The sequence below is a fragment of the Schistocerca serialis genome, chromosome 3, assembly GCF_023864345.2.
Source record: "Schistocerca serialis cubense isolate TAMUIC-IGC-003099 chromosome 3, iqSchSeri2.2, whole genome shotgun sequence".
In the NCBI taxonomy this organism is placed as follows: Eukaryota; Metazoa; Arthropoda; class Insecta; order Orthoptera; family Acrididae; genus Schistocerca; species Schistocerca serialis.
The window spans coordinates 795417103-795437720 of record NC_064640.1 but is presented as its reverse complement, the minus strand read 5'-3'; the positions used below and the strand labels follow the sequence as shown (position 1 = coordinate 795437720).

General features: G+C 42.2%; 1 protein-coding gene across 1 annotated transcript in view; it reads left to right on the top strand.

Moving 5' to 3' along the window:
* The first annotated feature begins 10295 nt into the window (after nucleotides 1-10295).
* The window catches only part of LOC126470637 (Fanconi anemia group M protein), a 243069-nt gene continuing 232746 nt past the window's right edge, over nucleotides 10296-20618 (top strand). The window contains exon 1 of the mRNA XM_050098618.1: nucleotides 10296-10710. Within this exon, the coding sequence (XP_049954575.1) occupies nucleotides 10637-10710 (74 nt within the window). The 5' untranslated portion in view covers nucleotides 10296-10636. The remainder of the gene's footprint in view (nucleotides 10711-20618) is intronic.

Below are 20618 nucleotides of genomic sequence, written 5' to 3'. Positions count from 1 at the left end.
ACTACGATGAAGTTCCAAGACATGAGAGGAGGTGACAGAAGAACCAAGTTGTATGAAGAGAGAAAAGAGTGTGTGAAAAATCACATTACGAATTTCATCCACTTAGAACGTCACCACTGGCGCGAAAGCAAATTGTTTTTACATTTACTTAATTGGTTTTTACTTTATTTTTTAATTTTTCAGTTATAAATTTTATGTACACAATATTTTTAAGGTTTAGTTAGTGGTAGAAATATTGTAATGATTATAAAATACAGTTAATGAATTATCAAAATCATTCGAAGATAAATCTTTATCTATATTTTTACCAATATCACCCTTAGTTAAGGATAAATATACACTCAAAACTATGTGTTTCGTGTTTGTTTCCAGTCATAAATCTACGTTTAGTTATTTGTTTATCATATTCCTTACTTTTTAATGTATTAAATTTATCTAAAGCATAACTAAGTGATGAATTGATGCTATTTATCTTTTTATGATAATCTTCTACAGCTTTCTGGTAAATTGTATTACTTATATTACAAATTGTTAAAATATTATTAATTCTTTCTCCATATAGCTTTTACTAACAAAATTTTTAAAATTATTTCAGTACAGTTTTGTATGTTTTAATTAAATTCTTTTAAATGTTTTGTATATTCTTCTTTGGTAACTAGTCTGCTTTAGCTGATGCTAATTTATTTTCTAAATATTTCTTTGTGCCAGCTCTGTAGCTGCTCTATGGATCAGCAACATCAACTAGTATTCTAATTTTATGATCACTGTAACAGTTACTAATCTTACAGATCTCACACAATTCCTTATTAATTTGCTTTCTATATTTTATCTAATTCAAGTTTATATATTTTTATTCTAATTATTTATTTATTTATTAATCTAAATCTTTATTAATTTTTGATTCAATTTCACCTAAATTTATTTTTTTACAAATTCCTGAGTCAAAGACTTTTTCTAAATCTATGTATTTTATTTTTATTTTATTACGAAAAATTTTCATTTATTCGATTCAAAATATGTTTAAAGTTAAAATTTTATGCTAACAGTCTTAAAACAAATAAACACAAATGGCCACAAATAAATTCCTCGAAATTTTATATTCTTTTAACATTATAATATAAATAATTTATTCTCAAATAAGTAATTCATTCTTTTGGTATACTGTCTGCAAAAACGAATCAATACAAAACAACCTTTGTATGCTGCATTTTATAATAAGCAATAAAATGAGTACCAACATTATCAGAAACATTTCAACTAACTTCACCAAATTCAAAAATTTCTGTTTTATTAGATAATTCATCAATCATAAAAATCTCTAAAATTTTTAATTTTTAATTTATTATCTATTTTTTCTATATCAAAATTACTTAATGCATTTGATATATAGTAACTCTTTTTTGGAAATTTCTTTTGTAGTTTTTTCAATACAGTGCCAGGTGAAGCCAGCTAAGGATGTAGTTCTGAGCATGTTGTTTCCATTGCAAGACTGTGTCTCTCTTGGTCTTTTAATTTTTATCACCTTTTGTCTTTTTATTACTGTATTTGACAGAGCTGTAGCTGCTGCACCAGCAGAGGTTAAAAATGGGAATGCAGCTAATAATAACTAACTCCTTCATGTTTTGTTAATCTTGAACCTACAACCTTTTTTGTTAGATAAATAGTAATTATTTCAGAACAGGTGTGGCTAATGTTATGATTAGTTCAATACCTATTTTCTTGTCTCATTTCATTTTCTGCCACCAGTTAAAAATTATCAGATCTATTTAGTCGATCGTTATTGGTATTAGCTTCAGGTTTAATTTTTCCACTAGGTATCAAAGTGTAATCAATGCTCACCTTATTCATTTACATTGATTAAAATTTTACAAAAGTTTAGAAAAACTGATATTTAAGAAATTTATAAAACCATCTTCTTTAAAAAATTTGTGAAGTTAGTTTATCTAAAAAATTTATAATGCCCAACTGTTTCATCAAGAACCATACCCAACTTTCTTTTAGCAAATATTATTCCTCTTAGTGATGCTGCATCTAATTTTTTTCTGAATGAAGCATCTTCAGCATACATTCATTTAATTGAAGTTCATCTGCTTCATGTTTTTTTCTAATTCTTTATTATTTCTACAGAAATATCATGTTTTTTACAAGTTTTGTTAATCCATTTACTTTTTAATCAGCTCTAGCTAATCTTTCCTTTAATTTAGCTCCTGAAACACGATAATTACAACCACATAGGAGCATTTCAAAAGGTAATTTAGTAATTGATCTATTTACTAAACCTTTATCTTATTTTACTGATTTCCAAAAAGTATGAGGAAAATTGTTAAAAATCTAATTAAGTAAGATATTGATTGACTGATTTTGACAGGAGAGTTAAAACAGCTTAGGTCGACCCACCACTGCCCACACCGAAACTAGGTTTATTGTGCTGTATCACTCCCTGTATATCTAGTAAAGCCAACCAGTGCCCTTAAGTAGTGCAAGGAGTCCCTCTACCAGTTTTTTGTTAGGCACTATTTCTTCAGGTCTAGTTGTCCCGAAGATTCTGTATCTTTTACTCTCCAGTTAGGTGTGATGCAGTTTCTTCAACCTCTTCACATATCATGCATTTAGGGTCCTCTTCCGTTATACCCATTGTGTGTAGGTGCTTTTTGAAGTTCCCATGGCCAGTCATCAGTCCAGTCATGAGTTTGATGTATTTGCTGTTCAATCCCAGGATTACAGAGCTTCTTTTAAAACATGGCGTGGGCATCATTACCTTACCATGTTCTTAGTTATGGACCTTGGTCCAATATCCTACATGCTGTTTCCTAAGCCAGTTCTGTAGTTCTAATTTGATCATAGCCTTGGTGATTGTCAAGACAGGTTCCGGTCCAATAAATGGAGTTGTTGCCCCCATCCTAGCCAATCTATCGTCTTGTTCATTGCCACAGATTCCTGAGTGGCCAGGGACCCACACTAGGTTCACCCTATTGCTTCCCCCTAGCTCCACCAGAGCCCTGTGGCAGTCTGCAACAATCTTAGATATTGTTGCAGGAGCTGCCAATGATTTCAGGGCTGCCTGGCTGTCTGAATAGATGTAGATGCTACGGCCATTGTAGCACCTACACATATTCTCCTCCACACATGCCCTGATTGCAGTAATTTCGGCTTGGAATACAGAGGCCAGTTTCCCCAGAGAGATGATGCTCTCCAATCTTGGTTGAACCCCGTACAACCCTGTCCCAACGCATTGGTCTGTTTTCGACCCATCGGTGAACCAAGCAATGTCCCCTGCATAGTGTCCAACTGTTTTCGCCCACTGCTGCATACTTCCAATTATTATATTGTAAGGCTTGTCGAAATAGTTGGGAGTTATTATATAATCGGCAGGCATTTCCCCCGCCAACCCTATATTTACCTCACTCACTATGTTAGTGTGTGATTCTGGATGTCCGATTGAGACCCAGTTTTGGCCAGTTTTAAATCTGTATGCCCCAGCTGCTGCGTCCATCTTAACCCAAAGGTGAAGTGGAGGCATATCCAGCATGGCTTCCATTCCAGCGGTTGGTGTGCTGCTAATTCCTCCTGTTATGGCTAAGTAGGCCAATCTCTGCACCTTAGCAAGCTCTTTAGCAGCAACCCTCTATTCTACCTTCTTCCACCACATTACGGCCCCATAGGAAATCCTAGGTCTAACCACTGTGGTGTATATCCAGTGCATACCCCTGGGGCTTAGGCCCCAGTTTTAGCCACAAGTTCACCTAGTACTCACTAAAGTATTTTTTGCCTTGGTGCACTTACTCTTAATGTGAGGGGTCTAAGTTAGCTCCTCATCCAATGTTACCGCTAGATATTCCACTGTCCCCTTTGCAGGTAGAGTTTCATCGAAAAGCTTTAGATTCCAACTTGCATGCTGAATATGTCTCTTCGTAAATGGCACCATAACACTCTTCTTAAGATTAAATCTCAAATCCTGTTTAATGCACTATTTTTGCACAATGTCCAACTTCCCTTGTGCCATATCCTGACTGTGCCAGTGAATTTGCCAAGTATTACTATAACAAGGTCATCTGCATATCCTTGGCAGAAGCATTGTCTGGAATTTAGCTCCTCAATGAGTTCGTTCACCACTAGATTCCACAATAGAGGAGGCAAAACTCCTCCTTGTGGGCAGTCTCTAGTGGTCTTAATTACCATATTTTCATTCATCATAGTAGTCTCTACCTTCCTTCCACTAAGCATGGCCCTGCTCCACCTACATATAGTGGTCCCCAGGTCATGCACCTTTGCTGCCCTTACCATGGAATCGAAGTCGTGTTACTGAAGGCCCCCCCCAATATCCAGGAAGATGCAGAGGCCTATTTCTTGGAAGTGAAGTGCTTTTTCCACCTTCCCAACGAGTTGGTGGAGAGCTGTCTCACATGATTTACCTGGTTAGTATGCGTGTTGGTTCAGGTGTAGAGGGACCCTACTTACCCTCCTCTACCCAACATATACATTAACCAGTTTTTCCAATGTTTTGAGAATGAAGGAGGACAGACTGATTGGTCTCATATCCTTGGCCTTGGTATGAACAATTCTCCCTGGCTTTAGGATGAAGACAACCTTCACTGCCCTCCAAGCATTGCTACTGCTAAGCTAACCCTGAATAGCCTGCACAGGACTCTTATAAGCTTTCCTCCTGCCTGTTGCATGAGAGCTGCAAAAATTCCATCTGGGCCAGATGACTTGAACAGTTGGAATGTTCCCACTGCCCAGTGGATTTTGTTGAAGTTCACACACTCCTTGGCCAATTCCCAGTCCTCTCTTCGAGTGCCTGAGAACCATTGTCTCTCTGGGGTCACATCCTGGTCTGTGTTATCTGGCAGAGCATATTGAGGAAAGTAAGTTTTGAGGAGCAATTCCAGCATCTCGTGCTGTGTTTCTATATTCCCCATCCTCCTCCCTCAACGTACGTCCTAGATTAGTTGGTACTCTAGTGAGAATCTTGTGAAGTATGGCTTGTGCAGCCATGCCCTCCACCTCCTCACAGAATGCCTTCCAGGATGCCTCCTTTGCTTGTCTTATTGCAAGATTCTAATTGACAAGGGCCTCACAATATTTAGCCAATTGTCCTTTACGTCTCGCAATATTAAACAGTCTCCGTACCTGTTTTCTTTGCGTTTCCTGTTTGTTATTCCACCAAGGAACACTCCTATTTGTACACTTGCTGATAATTGTGCAGTTGTCCTGATATGAGGTCACTATGGCAGAGGTAAAAGCCTCTGCTACTTCCTCAAATTCTACTGGCTTCCTTATCATGGTTTTAATTTCCGATAAGCCTAAGTCTAGGTCCCTCCTATATGTCTCCCAGTCTGTTTTCCTAGGATTCCTATAAGTCATGGTCTGTCTGATTCCCATTTCAACCTTGAATTTAATGTACATGTGGTCGATGAGGATGGCTCCAACACCACATGTCATTGTTTGACATAGCTACCCATTGTCATGGAACCACATGTCATGTCAATTACTTCTTCCCTTCTGCTATTCCTGAATGTAGGTTCATTGCCCCTATTCAGGACCTCCAAGTTGTTAGCTAAGAGAAAGTCAAGAAAGTACTCACCTCTAATGTTGGTGTCCATGCTGCCCCACACTAGGTTGTGGGCATTGGCGTCGCATCCCACCGGCAGTTGGTCAACTTGCCGATGGCAAGTCTCTACCAGTCTCCTCACCTCCAAGGGTGGGGGAGAACTGTCTTCATAAGGAAGGTATGCTGAGGCCAAAATAATTTCCCTTGTGACACCTTCCTCACATTGGAAGGTCATAGGTCATAGGTTGTGTTCAAAAAATGAACAGCGTAGAGACCTGACCATCATTTTTCAGGACAATGTTCAAGCATGTACAGTGCAAGCTGTTACTGCTTTGTTTGACTGATGCGGCTGCTAAGTGCTATACCACCTACTGCACTCCCCTGACTTAAGCCTTCGTGAGTTCAACTCGATTTCTAAACTTAAGGAAACACTTCATGGCATTCGCTTCAAATCTGCTACAAATTCGTCGGGCAATAGACCGTGCCATTTACTTTGAAGGTCAGTGAAACTTTGAAACATGTATCTACACTCCTGGAAATGGAAAAAAGAACACATTGACACCGGTGTGTCAGACCCACCATACTTGCTCCGGACACTGCGAGAGGGCTGTACAAGCAATGATCACACGCACGGCACAGCGGACACACCAGGAACCGCGGTGTTGGCCGTAGAATGGCGCTAGCTGCGCAGCATTTGAGCACCGCCGCCGTCAGTGTCAGCCAGTTTGCCGTGGCATACGGAGCTCCATCGCAGTCTTTAACACTGGTAGCATGCTGTGACAGCGTGGATGTGAACCGTATGTGCAGTTGACGGACTTTGAGCGAGGGCGTATAGTGGGCATGTGGGAGGCCGGGTGGACGTACCGCCGAATTGCTCAACACGTGGGGCGTGAGGTCTCCACAGTACATCGATGTTGTCGCCAGTGGTCGGCGGAAGGTGCACGTGCCCGTCGACCTGGGACCGGACCGCAGCGACGCACGGATGCACGCCAAGACCGTAGGATCCTACGCAGTGCCGTAGGGGACCGCACCGCCACTTCCCAGCAAATTAGGGACACTGTTGCTCCTGGGGTATCGGCGAGGACCATTCGCAACCGTCTCCATGAAGCTGGGCTACGGTCCCGCACACCGTTAGGACGTCTTCCGCTCATGCCCCAACATCGTGCAGCCCGCCTCCAGTGGTGTCGCGACAGGCGTGAATGGAGGGACGAATGGAGACGTGTCGTCTTCAGCGATGAGAGTCGCTTCTGCCTTGGTGCCAATGATGGTCGTATGCGTGTTTGGCGCCGTGCAGGTGAGCGCCACAATCAGGACTGCATACGACCGAGGCACACAGGGCCAACACCCAGCATCATGGTGTGGGGAGCGATCTCCTACACCGTCCGTACACCACTGGTGATCGTCGAGGGGACACTGAATAGTGCACGGTACATCCAAACCGTCATCGAACCCATCGTTCTACCATTCCTAGACCGGCAAGGGAACTTGCTGTTCCAACAGGACAATGCACGTCCGCATGTATCCCGTGCCACCCAACGTGCTCTAGAAGGTGTAAGTCAACTACCCTGGCCAGCAAGATCTCCGGATCTGTCCCCCATTGAGCATGTTTGGGACTGGATGAAGCGGCGTCTCACGCGGTCTGCACGTCCAGCACGAACGCTTTTCCAACTGAGGCGCCAGGTGGAAATGGCATGGCAAGCCGTTCCACAGGACTACATCCAGCATTTCTACGATCGTCTCCATGGGAGAATAGCAGCCTGCATTGCTGCGAAAGGTGGATATACACTGTACTAATGCCGACATTGTGCATGCTCTGTTGCCTGTGTCTATGTGCCTGTGGTTCTGTCAGTGTGATCATGTGATGTATCTGACCCCAGGAATGTATCAATAAAGTTTCCCCTTCCTGGGACAATGAATTCACGGTGTTCTTATTTCAATTTCCAGGAGTGTATTTTGTATGAGCTGTAAAGAAATAGTTGCCACTATTAAAGTTCCAACCCTCGTTTTACGGTCACCTTCGATGTTACATTCCTCTTCCCAGTGGTACCACTAGAGGACTCCTTGAAACTATTGGAGAATCATTTCAACGAAGACATTATTCCGTCATACACTCACAACCACGTATTTCCAGTACGGGTGCAAGTTTTACCAACAGGTGCCATCGTGTTCGAGATCTTCCAGCATCACCATGATATCCTGCTAACGAGCCTGTTTCGCCAAGTCGCCAGTTAATTGCTGAAAACGTTTGTGGGTGTGGGTGGCGTCTTGCTGGGTACCGTTCCTCATACAGCCATCGAGCTTCATGCGCACTACCGTTGGCTAGGTCATAAACAAAAACCATATCTCATTGTTCTTCAAACGAATACTGTACCGCCATGCTTACTGTATGACTAAATCGTAGGTGATGTGTGTGTGCTACGAAGTAAAGCTTATGTGTGAATGCCTCTGACCTGAGGTGGAGACAAACAGCAAGATCTATTCAACATGTGTGCGTATCACGTTGGGGCAGTGATGGGGCGAGGGACGTTCGTATGTGTGAACTGACACCCTTAGCGCTGCCCATCAAGCGACGAACGGCAACAGGGCAATCCCACGACCAATCAGAGTGTGTGGCGCCAAGTTTCCGCAGTTTAAAAATGGTTTATTGCCGACCTACACAACATTAGTAATTTTGGTTCCTGCTGGCATCAGCTATTCAGGGTTAAAAGTTTGTGATACAATTTTTCTCAAGTATATATTAGCGTTTTTAACACTTCCTGCGACTTTCTTATGAATACAAGTCTGTCCTACAATATCTAATGTTATTTATATTTCCGTCTGATTAGATGATTACAAAACGAAGGGTAAAATAAATGTCTGACTGTTTATTTCCGAACATGTAGCGATTTCTAATGTATAATTACGCAAGAACTTAAGAGGATTGCTAAAATTTCTATGGGTGAAACGAGCAGCAACGAATTTCATGTTCTTCCGGGTAACAAATATTTCGCTGTTTATTTCCCAGTATGTGGAGATTTCCGAGCCCTTGGCTAGATAGGAACATAAGAAGACATGTTAAATTTCTGCGAGTGAAACGAGGAGCAAAAACATTCCTGTTCTTCCTTGTCAGATGTATATGGCTACTTACAAAGAAGTGTAAAATCAACACAGGTCGTAGGTTTATTTCCAGGCATACACAAAGATAGTTAGAACAGTATGTGGTCAAAACTATCCGGACAACCCCAAAAACATACAATTTGCGTATTAGGTGCATTGCGCTGCCACCTTCTGCCAGATATTCCATATCAGCCTTCTCAGTAGTTATTAAACATCGTGAGAGAGCAGAATGGGGCACTTCGTGGAACGCATGGACTTCGAACGTGGTCAGGTGATTGGGTGTCACTTGTGTTATACGTCTTTACGCTAGATTTCTACACACCTAAACATCCTTAAGTCCACTGTTTCTGATGTGATAGTGAAGTGGAAACGTGAAGGGATACGTACAGCACAAAAGCGTACAGGCCGACCTTGTCTGTTGACTGACAGAGACCGCCAACAGTTGAACAGGGTCGTATTGTGTAATAGGCAGACATCTGTCCAGACCATCACACAGGAATTCCAAACTGTATCAGGATCCACTGCAAGTACTATGACATTTAGGCGAGGGGTGAGAAAACTGGGATTTTTTGGTCGAGCGGCTGCTCATAAGCCACACATCACGCTGGTAAATACCAAACGACGCTTCCCCTGGTTAAGGAGACTTAAACTTTAGACGATCGAACAATTTAAAAACGTTGTGTGGAGTGACGAATCACGGTACAGAATGTGGTGATCCGATGGCTGGGTGTGGGTATGGCAAATGCCCAGTGAACGTCATCTGCCAGCGTGTGTAGTGCCAACAGTAAAATTCAGAGGCGGTGGTGTTATGGCGTTGTAGTGTTTTCCATAGAGGGGGCTTGCACACCTTGTTGTTTTGCGTGGCACTATCACAGCACAGGCCTACATTGATGTTTTAAGCAGATTCTTGGAACACTGTTGAAGAGCAATTCAGTGATGGCGATTGCATCTTTCAACACAATCGAGCACCTGTTCGTAATTCATGGCCTGTGGCGGAGTGGTTACATACATAACATCCCTGTAATGGACTGGCCTGCAAAGAGTCCTGAGGTAAATCCTATAGAACAGCTTTGGGATGTTTTGTAACGGCGACTTCGTGCCAGGCCTCACCGACCGACATCGATACCTCTCCTCAGTACAGCACTCCGTGAAGAATGGGCTGCTATTCCCCAAGAAACCTTCCAGCAACTGATTGAACATATGCCTGCGAGAGTGGAAGCTGTCATCATGGCTAAGGGTGGGCCAACACCATATTGAATTCCATCATTACCAATGGTGGGCGCCAAGAGCTTGAAACTCATTTTCATCCAGGTGTCCGGATACTTTTGGTCACATTGTGTACTTCAAATGTTACAACCAATGGCACTGGAGATTGTTATCTTTCTGCCATTATCGTCATTTTCTGATCGACAGCTGCAGTATCTTATGGAGCATCCACATGTTACAACCAGCGGCACAAGCGATTGTTATCTTTATGTCGTTATCGCAATTTTCTGTTTGACAGCTGTACAATATTGTCGGGCGGCTTGTGCAAGTAAGCTGCTAGGTACCCTGAGACAATACCAAGGACAAACTACAGAGACATCTATCCGTTCGCTGTAAACCAGCCAACTGTTGTTCGTATGACATGAAGAACTTTAGTCGCGAGCGACAAATCTGATAATCTTTGGAAATGAGTTGTTTTGACAGCGGCGTGTGAGGGTATGGCGCGCAGTGTGATCATTTGTAGGTGTACTTGTTTGTAGGGTATTGTGTTGTGTTCTTATTTCAGTGTTACTAGACTGATGTTTACATCTCAGGAACAATGTGAGCATGTTGTTTCAAAATATTGTTAAAGAAGAGATAGTTGTGAATCGTTGTGCTTTATCATATCATTGTGATGGGTAAGCAGTTGACACTTCGAGAGAAATGGAAACGGAAGAGACGCCGTATTGTAACAATAAATCAGTGTAAGAACGTGTTCATTGTGGAAGGACAGTTCGATACAATATGTCAGATGACATAAGTTTGCTGGATGAAGATCATGATATATTACTGGAAGCCCTCGAGGGGATTGCGGGCGGGTAAGCGGTCTAATTAGACTTACGAAACCAAATTTGAAGCTGTGTGTGCCTTGGTCTGTTTCTTTTTATCAGTATTACATCCTGGTTTGAGCAATACAATAACTTCACAAGGAAAACTGTTTCATTTTCCTTTGTTGTTTAGTGTATAAAAACCGTGCCAACCTCATGATGCATTGCTATTGCGGGATGGTAAACTCGAGTTAGTCTTTTGAAGCATCCCAATGAATTGTAATATTAAGTTTTTGCAAAAGTGAAACATTTTGAAACACCTTAGGTAATATCATATTACATACACAGTTTTTATGTTGTTAACCATTTTCATTTTCCGCTACTTCAGTTTCCTTCTATACACAACTTTTCATATCCAACCCAGCATGTATTTCTGACTTTTTATTATTTCTAAACTATTTCAGATTTTATTTTTACTTCTAACTTCTTCCTCTTTGGCTGTATTGCAGTTAAAGAGTATTGGGAAAGTGAATGAAGTCTGTCACTCTGCAACAGAGACTAGACACCTAAATAAAGTCATTAAATTTAGTGGTTTCACTGTTTTCAAGTGAAACATTTAGGGCTAAGTTGCAATCATAATTTCTTCTTACCTTGGAATTCTAAACATCATTAGCCATAAACAATTTGGTCTCCAAAAAGGGATTTTGACATATTGAGTTGTTTTTGCAGTGATTAATAATTTGTTGTTCTGCAAAAAGTATTGAGTCATTATTTCATGTATTCATTGTTGCATTCAAAATTCAGGTGATGGAGAAATTATAAATGTAAAGTCCATCCACAACTTCTGCCAGACCCATTGGGACCAACCAGCCACCATGTCATCCTCAGCCAGTGGTGTTATTGGATGCTGTATGGAGAAGTATGGTGTCAGCTGGCCATTGTCCATTTTCATAACTTGGAACCATTACTACTCGGTCAAGTAATTCCTGAGTTGGCATTGTGGGGCTGAGTACACCCCACTCCAGTCCCCTCAACAGACAGTACTGGGAGTCAAACCCGTCTCCTCTTTTAAAAGCTAGTTACATCTCAAAAAGTATTATATTGTGGTATTATGTTTTGGCTTAAAACACTACTATAAAACAAAAAGTTAAATATATGTGGGTTTCGTGTTGCAGAAGAGTGCAGTGTGAGCACAAAATGGCATTGTATCACAGTCCCTCTTCTTACGTAGGTTTCAACAGCGGGCATTTAAGTCTTATAATGGCTACTCTACAATAGTTTAACAGTAGTCCAGCCAATTGTGTACATAGTTGGCAACTCACATCAAGCAGTACTGTACACAATACAGACTGCTACTTCAAAGGCTGGTTGTAAAGCTATGCCGAGGACAGAATCCTTACCTCTATTAACAAGATTCATCTACCATTGTATCTTATTGTAACCTTAATAATGCTGCCTCAGAAACCATTAGTTGAGCAGAGGGCAGGTATCTGTTCAAAATCGAACATGTTATTTTTCATTAAGCTCTTGTTGGCCAGTGCAGGTTTATTTTCCTGCTCTTGTTTTATGTTGCATGTATGTTCAGTGCAACATAGGAAGACACAGCACTGTGTTTGTCCATTGTAAGATTTTACACATTTACATGGAACGTAATAGACCCCAGATGTACAAAGACTGGGGTTATCTTTTACACAGGCCAGAAGGTTCCTTACTTTTGCAAGTGGTCGAAATATGGACTTCATGCCTTATTCAGACAGCACTGCATGGTCAGTGCTGTCCCCTTGAGTGTTGTTATGTCATTGTCGAGGGAAAGAGTTGTGTGTTAGAGGGAGAATTTGTGACTGGAGGTACAAGATAACCACCTACACCCAGTGAAGCCTACAGTTTTGCCACGACAAATATTTTTCCTGTCTCACAGATCAAAAGAAGTTGCTTTGACATGCCCCCTGACACACAGGCATGTTATCCAGCAGGAGACTCTGCCAGTGTGCATAGCTTGTGACACACTAGTGTCAGTACGAAATATCTCATTTGCATTTTATATTCTGACAAGACAGGCAGGAATTTTTCTTGATTATAATTTGTTCACTGTTTCCAAATTGTAGCGGAGGTTATTTAAATGTGCTGTTTCCCAGAATTGTTAGTTCATCCTTCTTTAGTCAGTGATCAAGCCATCCACAATTATCTGAATAAGTTTTACAAATGTGACTGCATGTCCATTTTTCTGTTAACATATATTGGTAAACTGAGACGCAGGTTTTTACTTAAGCACTTTTAACATCTGTATATGGAACTGTTACCAAACATGTACGTGGCCTCACAGAGGCTGACTCTTTCTATCTTGCTGTAAGTGGTCAGCCAGCCACATGTAGGCCTACAAGTGAATAACTTTTAGTACTTTCTTCAACTTATTCTCATTTATTTAGTATTTCATATCATGACTACATCATTCGTTTAAGTGTGAGCAAGGGGCATGAACATGCATGTAGACTTTCATGCCCTATTTTAATATGTACATAAGCAACTGCTCTTTGTGTTGTCATTACCAGTCAGATTTTCAGCATCTAGTATGTGTCCGTGTTCTATTGTCTCAAGAAGATTGCTAATAAGGAAAGACTTTATTACTGATCAGAATTTAGTTCATATTTTGCACTGGTGCTGGTAAGCCATGCTATTGATTTCTGTGAAACCAGCCTCATCATCATAGTCGTCATCATCATCATCATCATCAAGTGTGAATATGGAACCTTGGTTTTGATCGGAAACCAGTCTGTTGCTTAGCACAAGGTCTAGATTTGTTTTGTAATCATTTCAACCATTTGTAAATCTGAACAGAATTGCCAGTATATGCTCTATATTAAACACTCTTTTTTTTACATATAACAAAAATTGAAGTTTAAATTAAGGAACTGTGATGCATAACAGAAAAGAGATTATTTTGGCATGCATTGTGTATATATTTCGCACATTAACTCCAAAAAAAACTAAGTGGTGGGTGCTATAATGTGATTTATGCCAAATAAACATCCAAAACATCCTTATGTAAACAAATACAAAACAAGACACAAGCTATCTTTGCATAAATATATTCTGCAAAATACATAAGAAATCAGTATCAGTATGAGACAGAATATTCATTTAAAGTGTAAACATATTTTGAAGTAAAATAAAATGTGTTTCTCAGTAATATACTGAGAAAACTTGGATGCAATAGAATCAGTTGAATAAGTAAACACAAGTATCTTCTCCATTGTGGAGATATCAAATGGCTGAGGGACACAAACAAGACTTACAACTGGAGGCCACAACGTTGGAATCACAGATTTACTTCAAACTTTGTACACCTTTAGCCAGCCATTAAAACAACAAACTAAATATAAACAAATTTAGACGCCTTGCGTAGCTACAACGTGTAAGTGAAGACAGCCATGCATGAATACCGACCCACCTCCCCAGGGGTCGTAACCCCTGCAACCCATAGAAGATAAAGATGCTTCAGTAGCTGATTAGTGTTTTTTGTCTTTTTAAAAAAAAAATCTCACGGGATAGAACGAACAGATCAAAGATAAATATAATAAACTAAAACAGAAATTCGAGGAAACAGATAATTAAAATAAGTAATAAGTGTTTTTAAATTTTAAAAAAAATCTCACGAGATAGAACGAACAGAACAGAAAAGTAAATAAAATAAGATAAAACGGAACTGGAGACAGCCACACTCAAACCAAACTCTGCGCCGTCATGATGTCACACACAACACCCTTACGTCACGGGTCAAAGCCGACGCATTGGATCGGACGCTTCTGTCGACCCGTTCTTAGCATTTAATGGCAAGTCATCTAGCACAGGGTTTCCCAAACTGTGTCCCCCAGAATGCTGGTCTCCCCCGGAACACTGGTGTTCTGCAAGAAGTTAAATATTACCCTGTGAAAATCTACTAATAACATGGTGTTTTTTTCAACATTTTCACAATGCTAATTATTTGTTGAAAATTTTATTATGATTTCTATGTTATTAATTATGATTTAAAATTGAAGTTATCATTGAATAAAACAAGTTTTTCTTATTTTTAAAAAATTTTGTTAACGTGCAAAATAAACAAGATATTCAATCAACGTATCAGAATTATCAAAGTGTTACATTGAAAGAAAAATTTGAGAACTCCTGGTCTACTGAAATAGGAGTGATATCTGATTTAAACTGACTCCTACTATGTTGCTGTTATTTTATAGGTTTCTGTTATTTCGTCAGTGCCACCTAGCTACTTGCTTGAAAGTCAGGTTGATTACTAACTTCCAGGAGTCAATAATTTATTGAGCATGATATATTTATTGTTCCCAGTCTCTTCATTGTCATTGTAGTGGTGTGTGCCAAAGAGACGTAATTCACATGTACATTTTGGCTAAATGTCCGGTCATATCAAAACAAACAGAAAACTGGGCCTCTCCAGCTACCTGTGAACTCATTCTTCCTCACTTCTGTTCTGTGGCCTGTGCCTTGATGTTACCTTGTAACCTATGCTTGCCTGGTCATTTCTGCAGACAACTGAAAATGTTTGCTCATCTGTCTTCACTTCATCATACTGTTTGTTTGCCGTCATGAGAATGGTGACCACTAAATGAGGTCTTGAAGTCATCTGTATGTATCCAATTTCCACACAAATAGATGCGGAGGTAATGTTAGTTTTGCTTGTAGCAAATGGTAAGTTAACCAGTCCTCTGAGTGATGGAAAATGGCAATACATTAAAGAGCTTCATCCTCTCAAGCTAATTTTAGCTTTGGTGTACATGGGCTTCCTAGGCAGGTGACTGGCTACCGCAGGCAGTCCTTTACTATGTTAGGCCCTTTCCATTGCTCAGTGTCCACTATTTAGAAACAATGGACATTCATTTGTCACAAAGAAGGGCTCCTGAGCTTCACTGCCTTGATCACAACAAAGATGCAAACATCAATATAGGTATTGTACTTATGAGGTGAATGGGTATTGGAGCAAATCATTGTTAGCACTTCGGGGTCATTTACTGGATCTCCATTTTATAAGTGTTACTTAGGAAGTTAGCAGGATATTTGGAGAAAAGAGATGGAACCTTCAAATTCAATTTCTGAAATGTGTAGCAGGATGGATGTGCCGTTGGTCGGTTCTACTGTATTATTGACCCATTGTACATTGAAAGAACAGTTATGAAAGCTGAAGTCCTAAGTTTGAACTACCTATTTAATGTTTTCTCAACGTTTGGAATAAGAATTGGATTCCAGGTACATGGGTAAAAAAAGGTCCCTCTCTTCAAAGTAGGGAGCAGTATGGAAATTGCAACAGTATGTATTTTCTGTCTTATATCTTAAAGATACCAAAGGAGTTATACAATGCAGTTGAATGATAACTAAAGGAACAGCAACCTATTTTAAAGAAAGAAACACTATTCACATTTGCTTTCAAAGAATGTTGGTGTGAAAATACTGAATGTGTCAAAAAAAGGTCAGATGTGTGTGAATTCCTAAGGCATCAAACTGTTGAGGTCATCAGTCCATAGACTTACACACTACTTAAACTAACTTATGCTAAGAATGACACACACACACACACACACACACACACACACACACACACACACACACACACACACACACACACACGCCCTCGACTTCTGCCCAAAAACGGAAACTTGACCAGCCACCAGTGACAAAAGTACTACTGCCTGCCCCAAAGTTCCTCGTAGTTTCTAGATCTGAGGACGGAAAGGATTTTTCATCTGTCAACCCTTTCATTATTCAGAAGAGCGTAGATGCCATAGCCGGACCTGTCAAGTCTTGTACCAGGATACGTAACGGTACCTTGTTGTTGGAAACTGAGAGCGTCTTTCAGGCACAAAAACTCCTTTGGGCCACACTCCTGTACATGTTCCCTGTCCGGGTGGAGGCTCACCGCACTTTGAATTCGTCGCGTGGTGTGGTATCTACTAGATCACTGGACGGATTGACTGACGAGGAGATTCAGTCTTTCCTCGCTGAGTTGGGCGTGACGGCTGTCCATAGGGTCATGAAAAAGGTTGACAATGACCTTGTACCGACCCGGACACTTTTCTTGACCTTTGATAGTGTTCAGCTGCTGTTGCGCGTCAAAGTGGGCTATGAGGTTATTTCTGTTCGCCCCTATGTCCCGACACCTACGTGCTGCTACCAGTGTCAGCATTTTAATCACACTCGCCAGTCTTGTTCTAATGCGGCTAAATGCGTCACTTGTGGCAGGGACGCCCATGAGGGTGACTGTCCACCTCCGTCTCCTCGTTGCGTGAACTGTCAGGGTGACCATGCAATGTCCTCCTGTGACTTCCCATCTACAAGGATGAACGCTGTATACAGGAAATTCAGGTCAAAGAGAAAGTGTCCATCTCAGTTGCTCGCAAGCTATTTGCTAGTAGGAAGCCCATGCTGCTTCCAGCAGGGAAATACAGTACTGTCCTCGCCTCTCCTCAGCCTACCAGGGAGGTGTCGACACAGACATGCGATCTGACCTTTAGCGCTACGGTCGTCCGTTCGGCCAGTGCTAAGATCGCCCAGTCAATGTCTCCTCTTCCTCCCATCACCCCTAAGACACAAGCACCTTCATCAGCTTTTGCCAAGACTAAGACCCAGAAGTCAGATGCACGGGCTTTCAAGAAGGAACCGTCCCGTAAAGACTTCCTACATACCCCAAACTCCCAGCCATCGACCAGTACTTCGACTAAACGACGTTCCAAGAAGGCTCATAGGAAGCAAAGTTCTCCTTCTGCGCCACAGCGCATTTCTTCTCCTGCGCCACATTCTGTGCGTTTTGACCTACCCCCTGTGGCAGGTATTCCGGCTCATGGAGGGGTTATGTTGCTGGTTCGGGATGATATCTACTACGATCCCATCACATTGCACACCAATCTGCAGGCAGTTGCCATCCAAATTACTCTCCCCACTTTCACATTTTCCATTTGTACCATTTACACTCCATCATCGTCTGCCGTTACTAGGGCAGACATTATGCAAATTGTTGCTCAGTTACCTGCACCATTTTTGTTGACTGGAGACTTCAATGTCCACCATCCCCTTTGGGGCTCTCCAGCATCCTGCCCGAGAGGCTCCCTGTTAGCAGACCTTTTCAACCACCTCAATCTTGTCTGCCTCAATACTTGCGCCCCTACTTTTCTTTCGAACACAACTCACACTTATTCCCATTTAGACCTCTCTATATGTACTACCCAGCTTGCATGCCAGTTTGAGTGTTACGCTCTTTCTGATACATATTCTAGTGACCACTTCCCTTGTGTTATCCATCTCCTGCATCATACCCCATCTCCATGCTCAACTAGTTGGAACATCTCCAAAGCAGACTGGGGGCTCTTCTCTTCCAGGGCGACATTTCAGGATCAAAACTTCGCAAGCTGCGATAGTCAGGAAGTCATTCTCATTGCTGCTGAATATTCCATCCCTCATACTACTTCTTCTTTACGTCACGTACCTGTCCCCTGGTGGACCGCAGCATGTAGAGACGCTTTACTTGCTCGTCAACGTGCTTTACGCACCTTTAAATGCCACCCTACCATGGCGAATTGTATTAACTATAAATTATTACGTGCGCAGTGTCGTCGTGTTATTAAAGGGAGCAATAAAGCCAGCTGGGCTGCTTTCACAAGCTCCTTTGACAGTTTTACTCCTTCTTCTGTTGTCTTGGGGTAGCCTGCGCCAGCTATCTGGCACTAAGGTCCACTCACCAGTTTCTGGCTTGGCGGTCCGCAAATGACGTCCTTGTGGCCCCTGAGGATGTCTCCAATGCTTTCGGCCGATTTTTCGCAGAGGTTGTGAGCTCCGCTCATTACCACTCTGCCTTCCTCCCCCGAAAACAGGCAGAGGAGGCAAGGCCACCTAACTTCCGCTCCTCGAATCATGAAAGTTATAATGCCCCATTCACCATGCGGGAACTCGAAAGTGCACTTGTCCGGCCACGGTCCTCTGCTCCAGGGCCTGATTCTATTCATATTCAGATGCTGAAAAACCTTTCTCCTGTGGATAAAGGTTTTCTTCTTCGTCCTTATAATTGCATCTGGATTGAGGGTCATGTTCCCACATGCTGGCACGAATCTATTGTTGTCCCGATTCCTAAGCCTGGGAAGGACAAGCACTTGCCTTCCAGTTATCGACCCATTTCCCTTACCAGCTGTGTCCGTAAGGTGATGGACGAATGGTTAACTCTCGTTTGGTTTGGCTGCTCGAATCTTGACGCCTACTTACCAATGTACAATGTGGATTTCGTAGGCGCCGCTCTGCTGTTGACCATCTGGTTACCCTGTAGACCTTCATAATGAATAACTTCTTGTGAAAGCACCAGACAGTGGCTGTGTTCTTTGATTTGGAGAAGGCTTACGACACCTGTTGGAGGGGGGGCATTCTCCGCACCATTCATACATAGGGCCTTCGCGGTCGCCTCCCTCTTTTTCTTCGTACATTTTTAATGGATCGACAGTTCAGGGTACGTGTGGGTTCTGTCCTGTCCGATGCCTTTCGCCAGGAGGATGGGGTGCCACAGGGCTCAGTTTTGAGCGTCGCTCTCTTCGCCATAGTGATCAATCCAATAGTGGATTGCCTCGCAACTGATGTATCAGGCTCCCTTTTCGTGGACGATTTTACCATCTACTGCAGTGCGCAGCGTACATGTTTCCTGGAGCGCTGTCTTCAGCGTTGTCTTGACCGTCTTTACTCCTGGAGTGTCGCCAATGGCTTCCGTTTTTCTGCCGATAAGACGTTCTGTATTAACTTCTGGCGCTACAAAGAGTTTCTCCCACCATCCTTACATCTCTGTCCCGTTGCTCTCCCATTCGTGGAGACAACAAAATTTTTAGGTCTTACATTTGACAGGAAACTTAGCTGGTCTCCACATGTGTCATATTTGACTGCCCGTTGTACCCGTTACCTAAATGTCCTCCGTGTTCTCAGCAGTATGTCGTGGGGAACGGATTGAACCATCCTACTTTGCCTTTATCGGTCGATCGTCTGCTCAAAGCTGGATTATGGGAGCTTTGTATACGCCTCTGTATGGCCGTCCATCTTATGCCGCCTCAACTCTATACAACATCGGGGGTTACGTCTTGCGATCGGAGTGTTCTATACTAGTCCCATCGAGAGACTTCATGCTGAAGCCGGTGAATTGCCACTAACCTACCGGCGCGATATACTGCTCTGGTGGTATGCCTGTCGGCTATTATCATTGCCTGACCATCCATCTTATCGTTCCTTTCTTGATGACTCTCTCGACCGTCAATACAGGTTGCATCTATCTGCCCTGCTACCCCCTGGAGTTCACTTTCGTCGCCTCCTTCAGCACCTTGATTTTTCACTCCCTGCAACTTTTAGTGGGCGAGGGGCAAATACCATCTTGGCTCTAGGCTCAGGTTCGCATTCACCTTGACCTCAGCTCGCTCCCAAAGGAGGTGACCCTAGCTTCGGTATACCGCTCGCAGTTTGTCGAACTTTGTTCAAAGCTCATTAATATGATCTTCATTTATACAGATGGCTCTAAGACCAATGACGGTGTCGGGTGTTCTTTTATTGTCGGGGCACACAGTTTCAAATACCGGCTCCATGGCCATTGTTCGGCCTTCACAGCTGAGCTATTTGCCCTCTATCAGGCTGTTCTTTACATCCGCCACCACTGACATTCTGCTTATGTCATCTGCTCTGATTCCCTGAGTGCCATCCAGAGCCTCAGTGATCCATATCCGGTTCACCCTTTCGTGCACCGGATCCAACACTCTCTTCAGCAGCTGATGGACGACGGTTCTCTGGTTACCTTTAATGTGTGTTCCTGACCATGTCGGTATCGCTGGGAACAAAGCTGCAGATGCTGCGGCCAAGGTTGCGGTCCTCCAGCCTCGGACAGCTTCTTGTTGTGTGCCTTCATCTGATTTTAGCAGGGTCATTTGTCAGCGCATTTTATT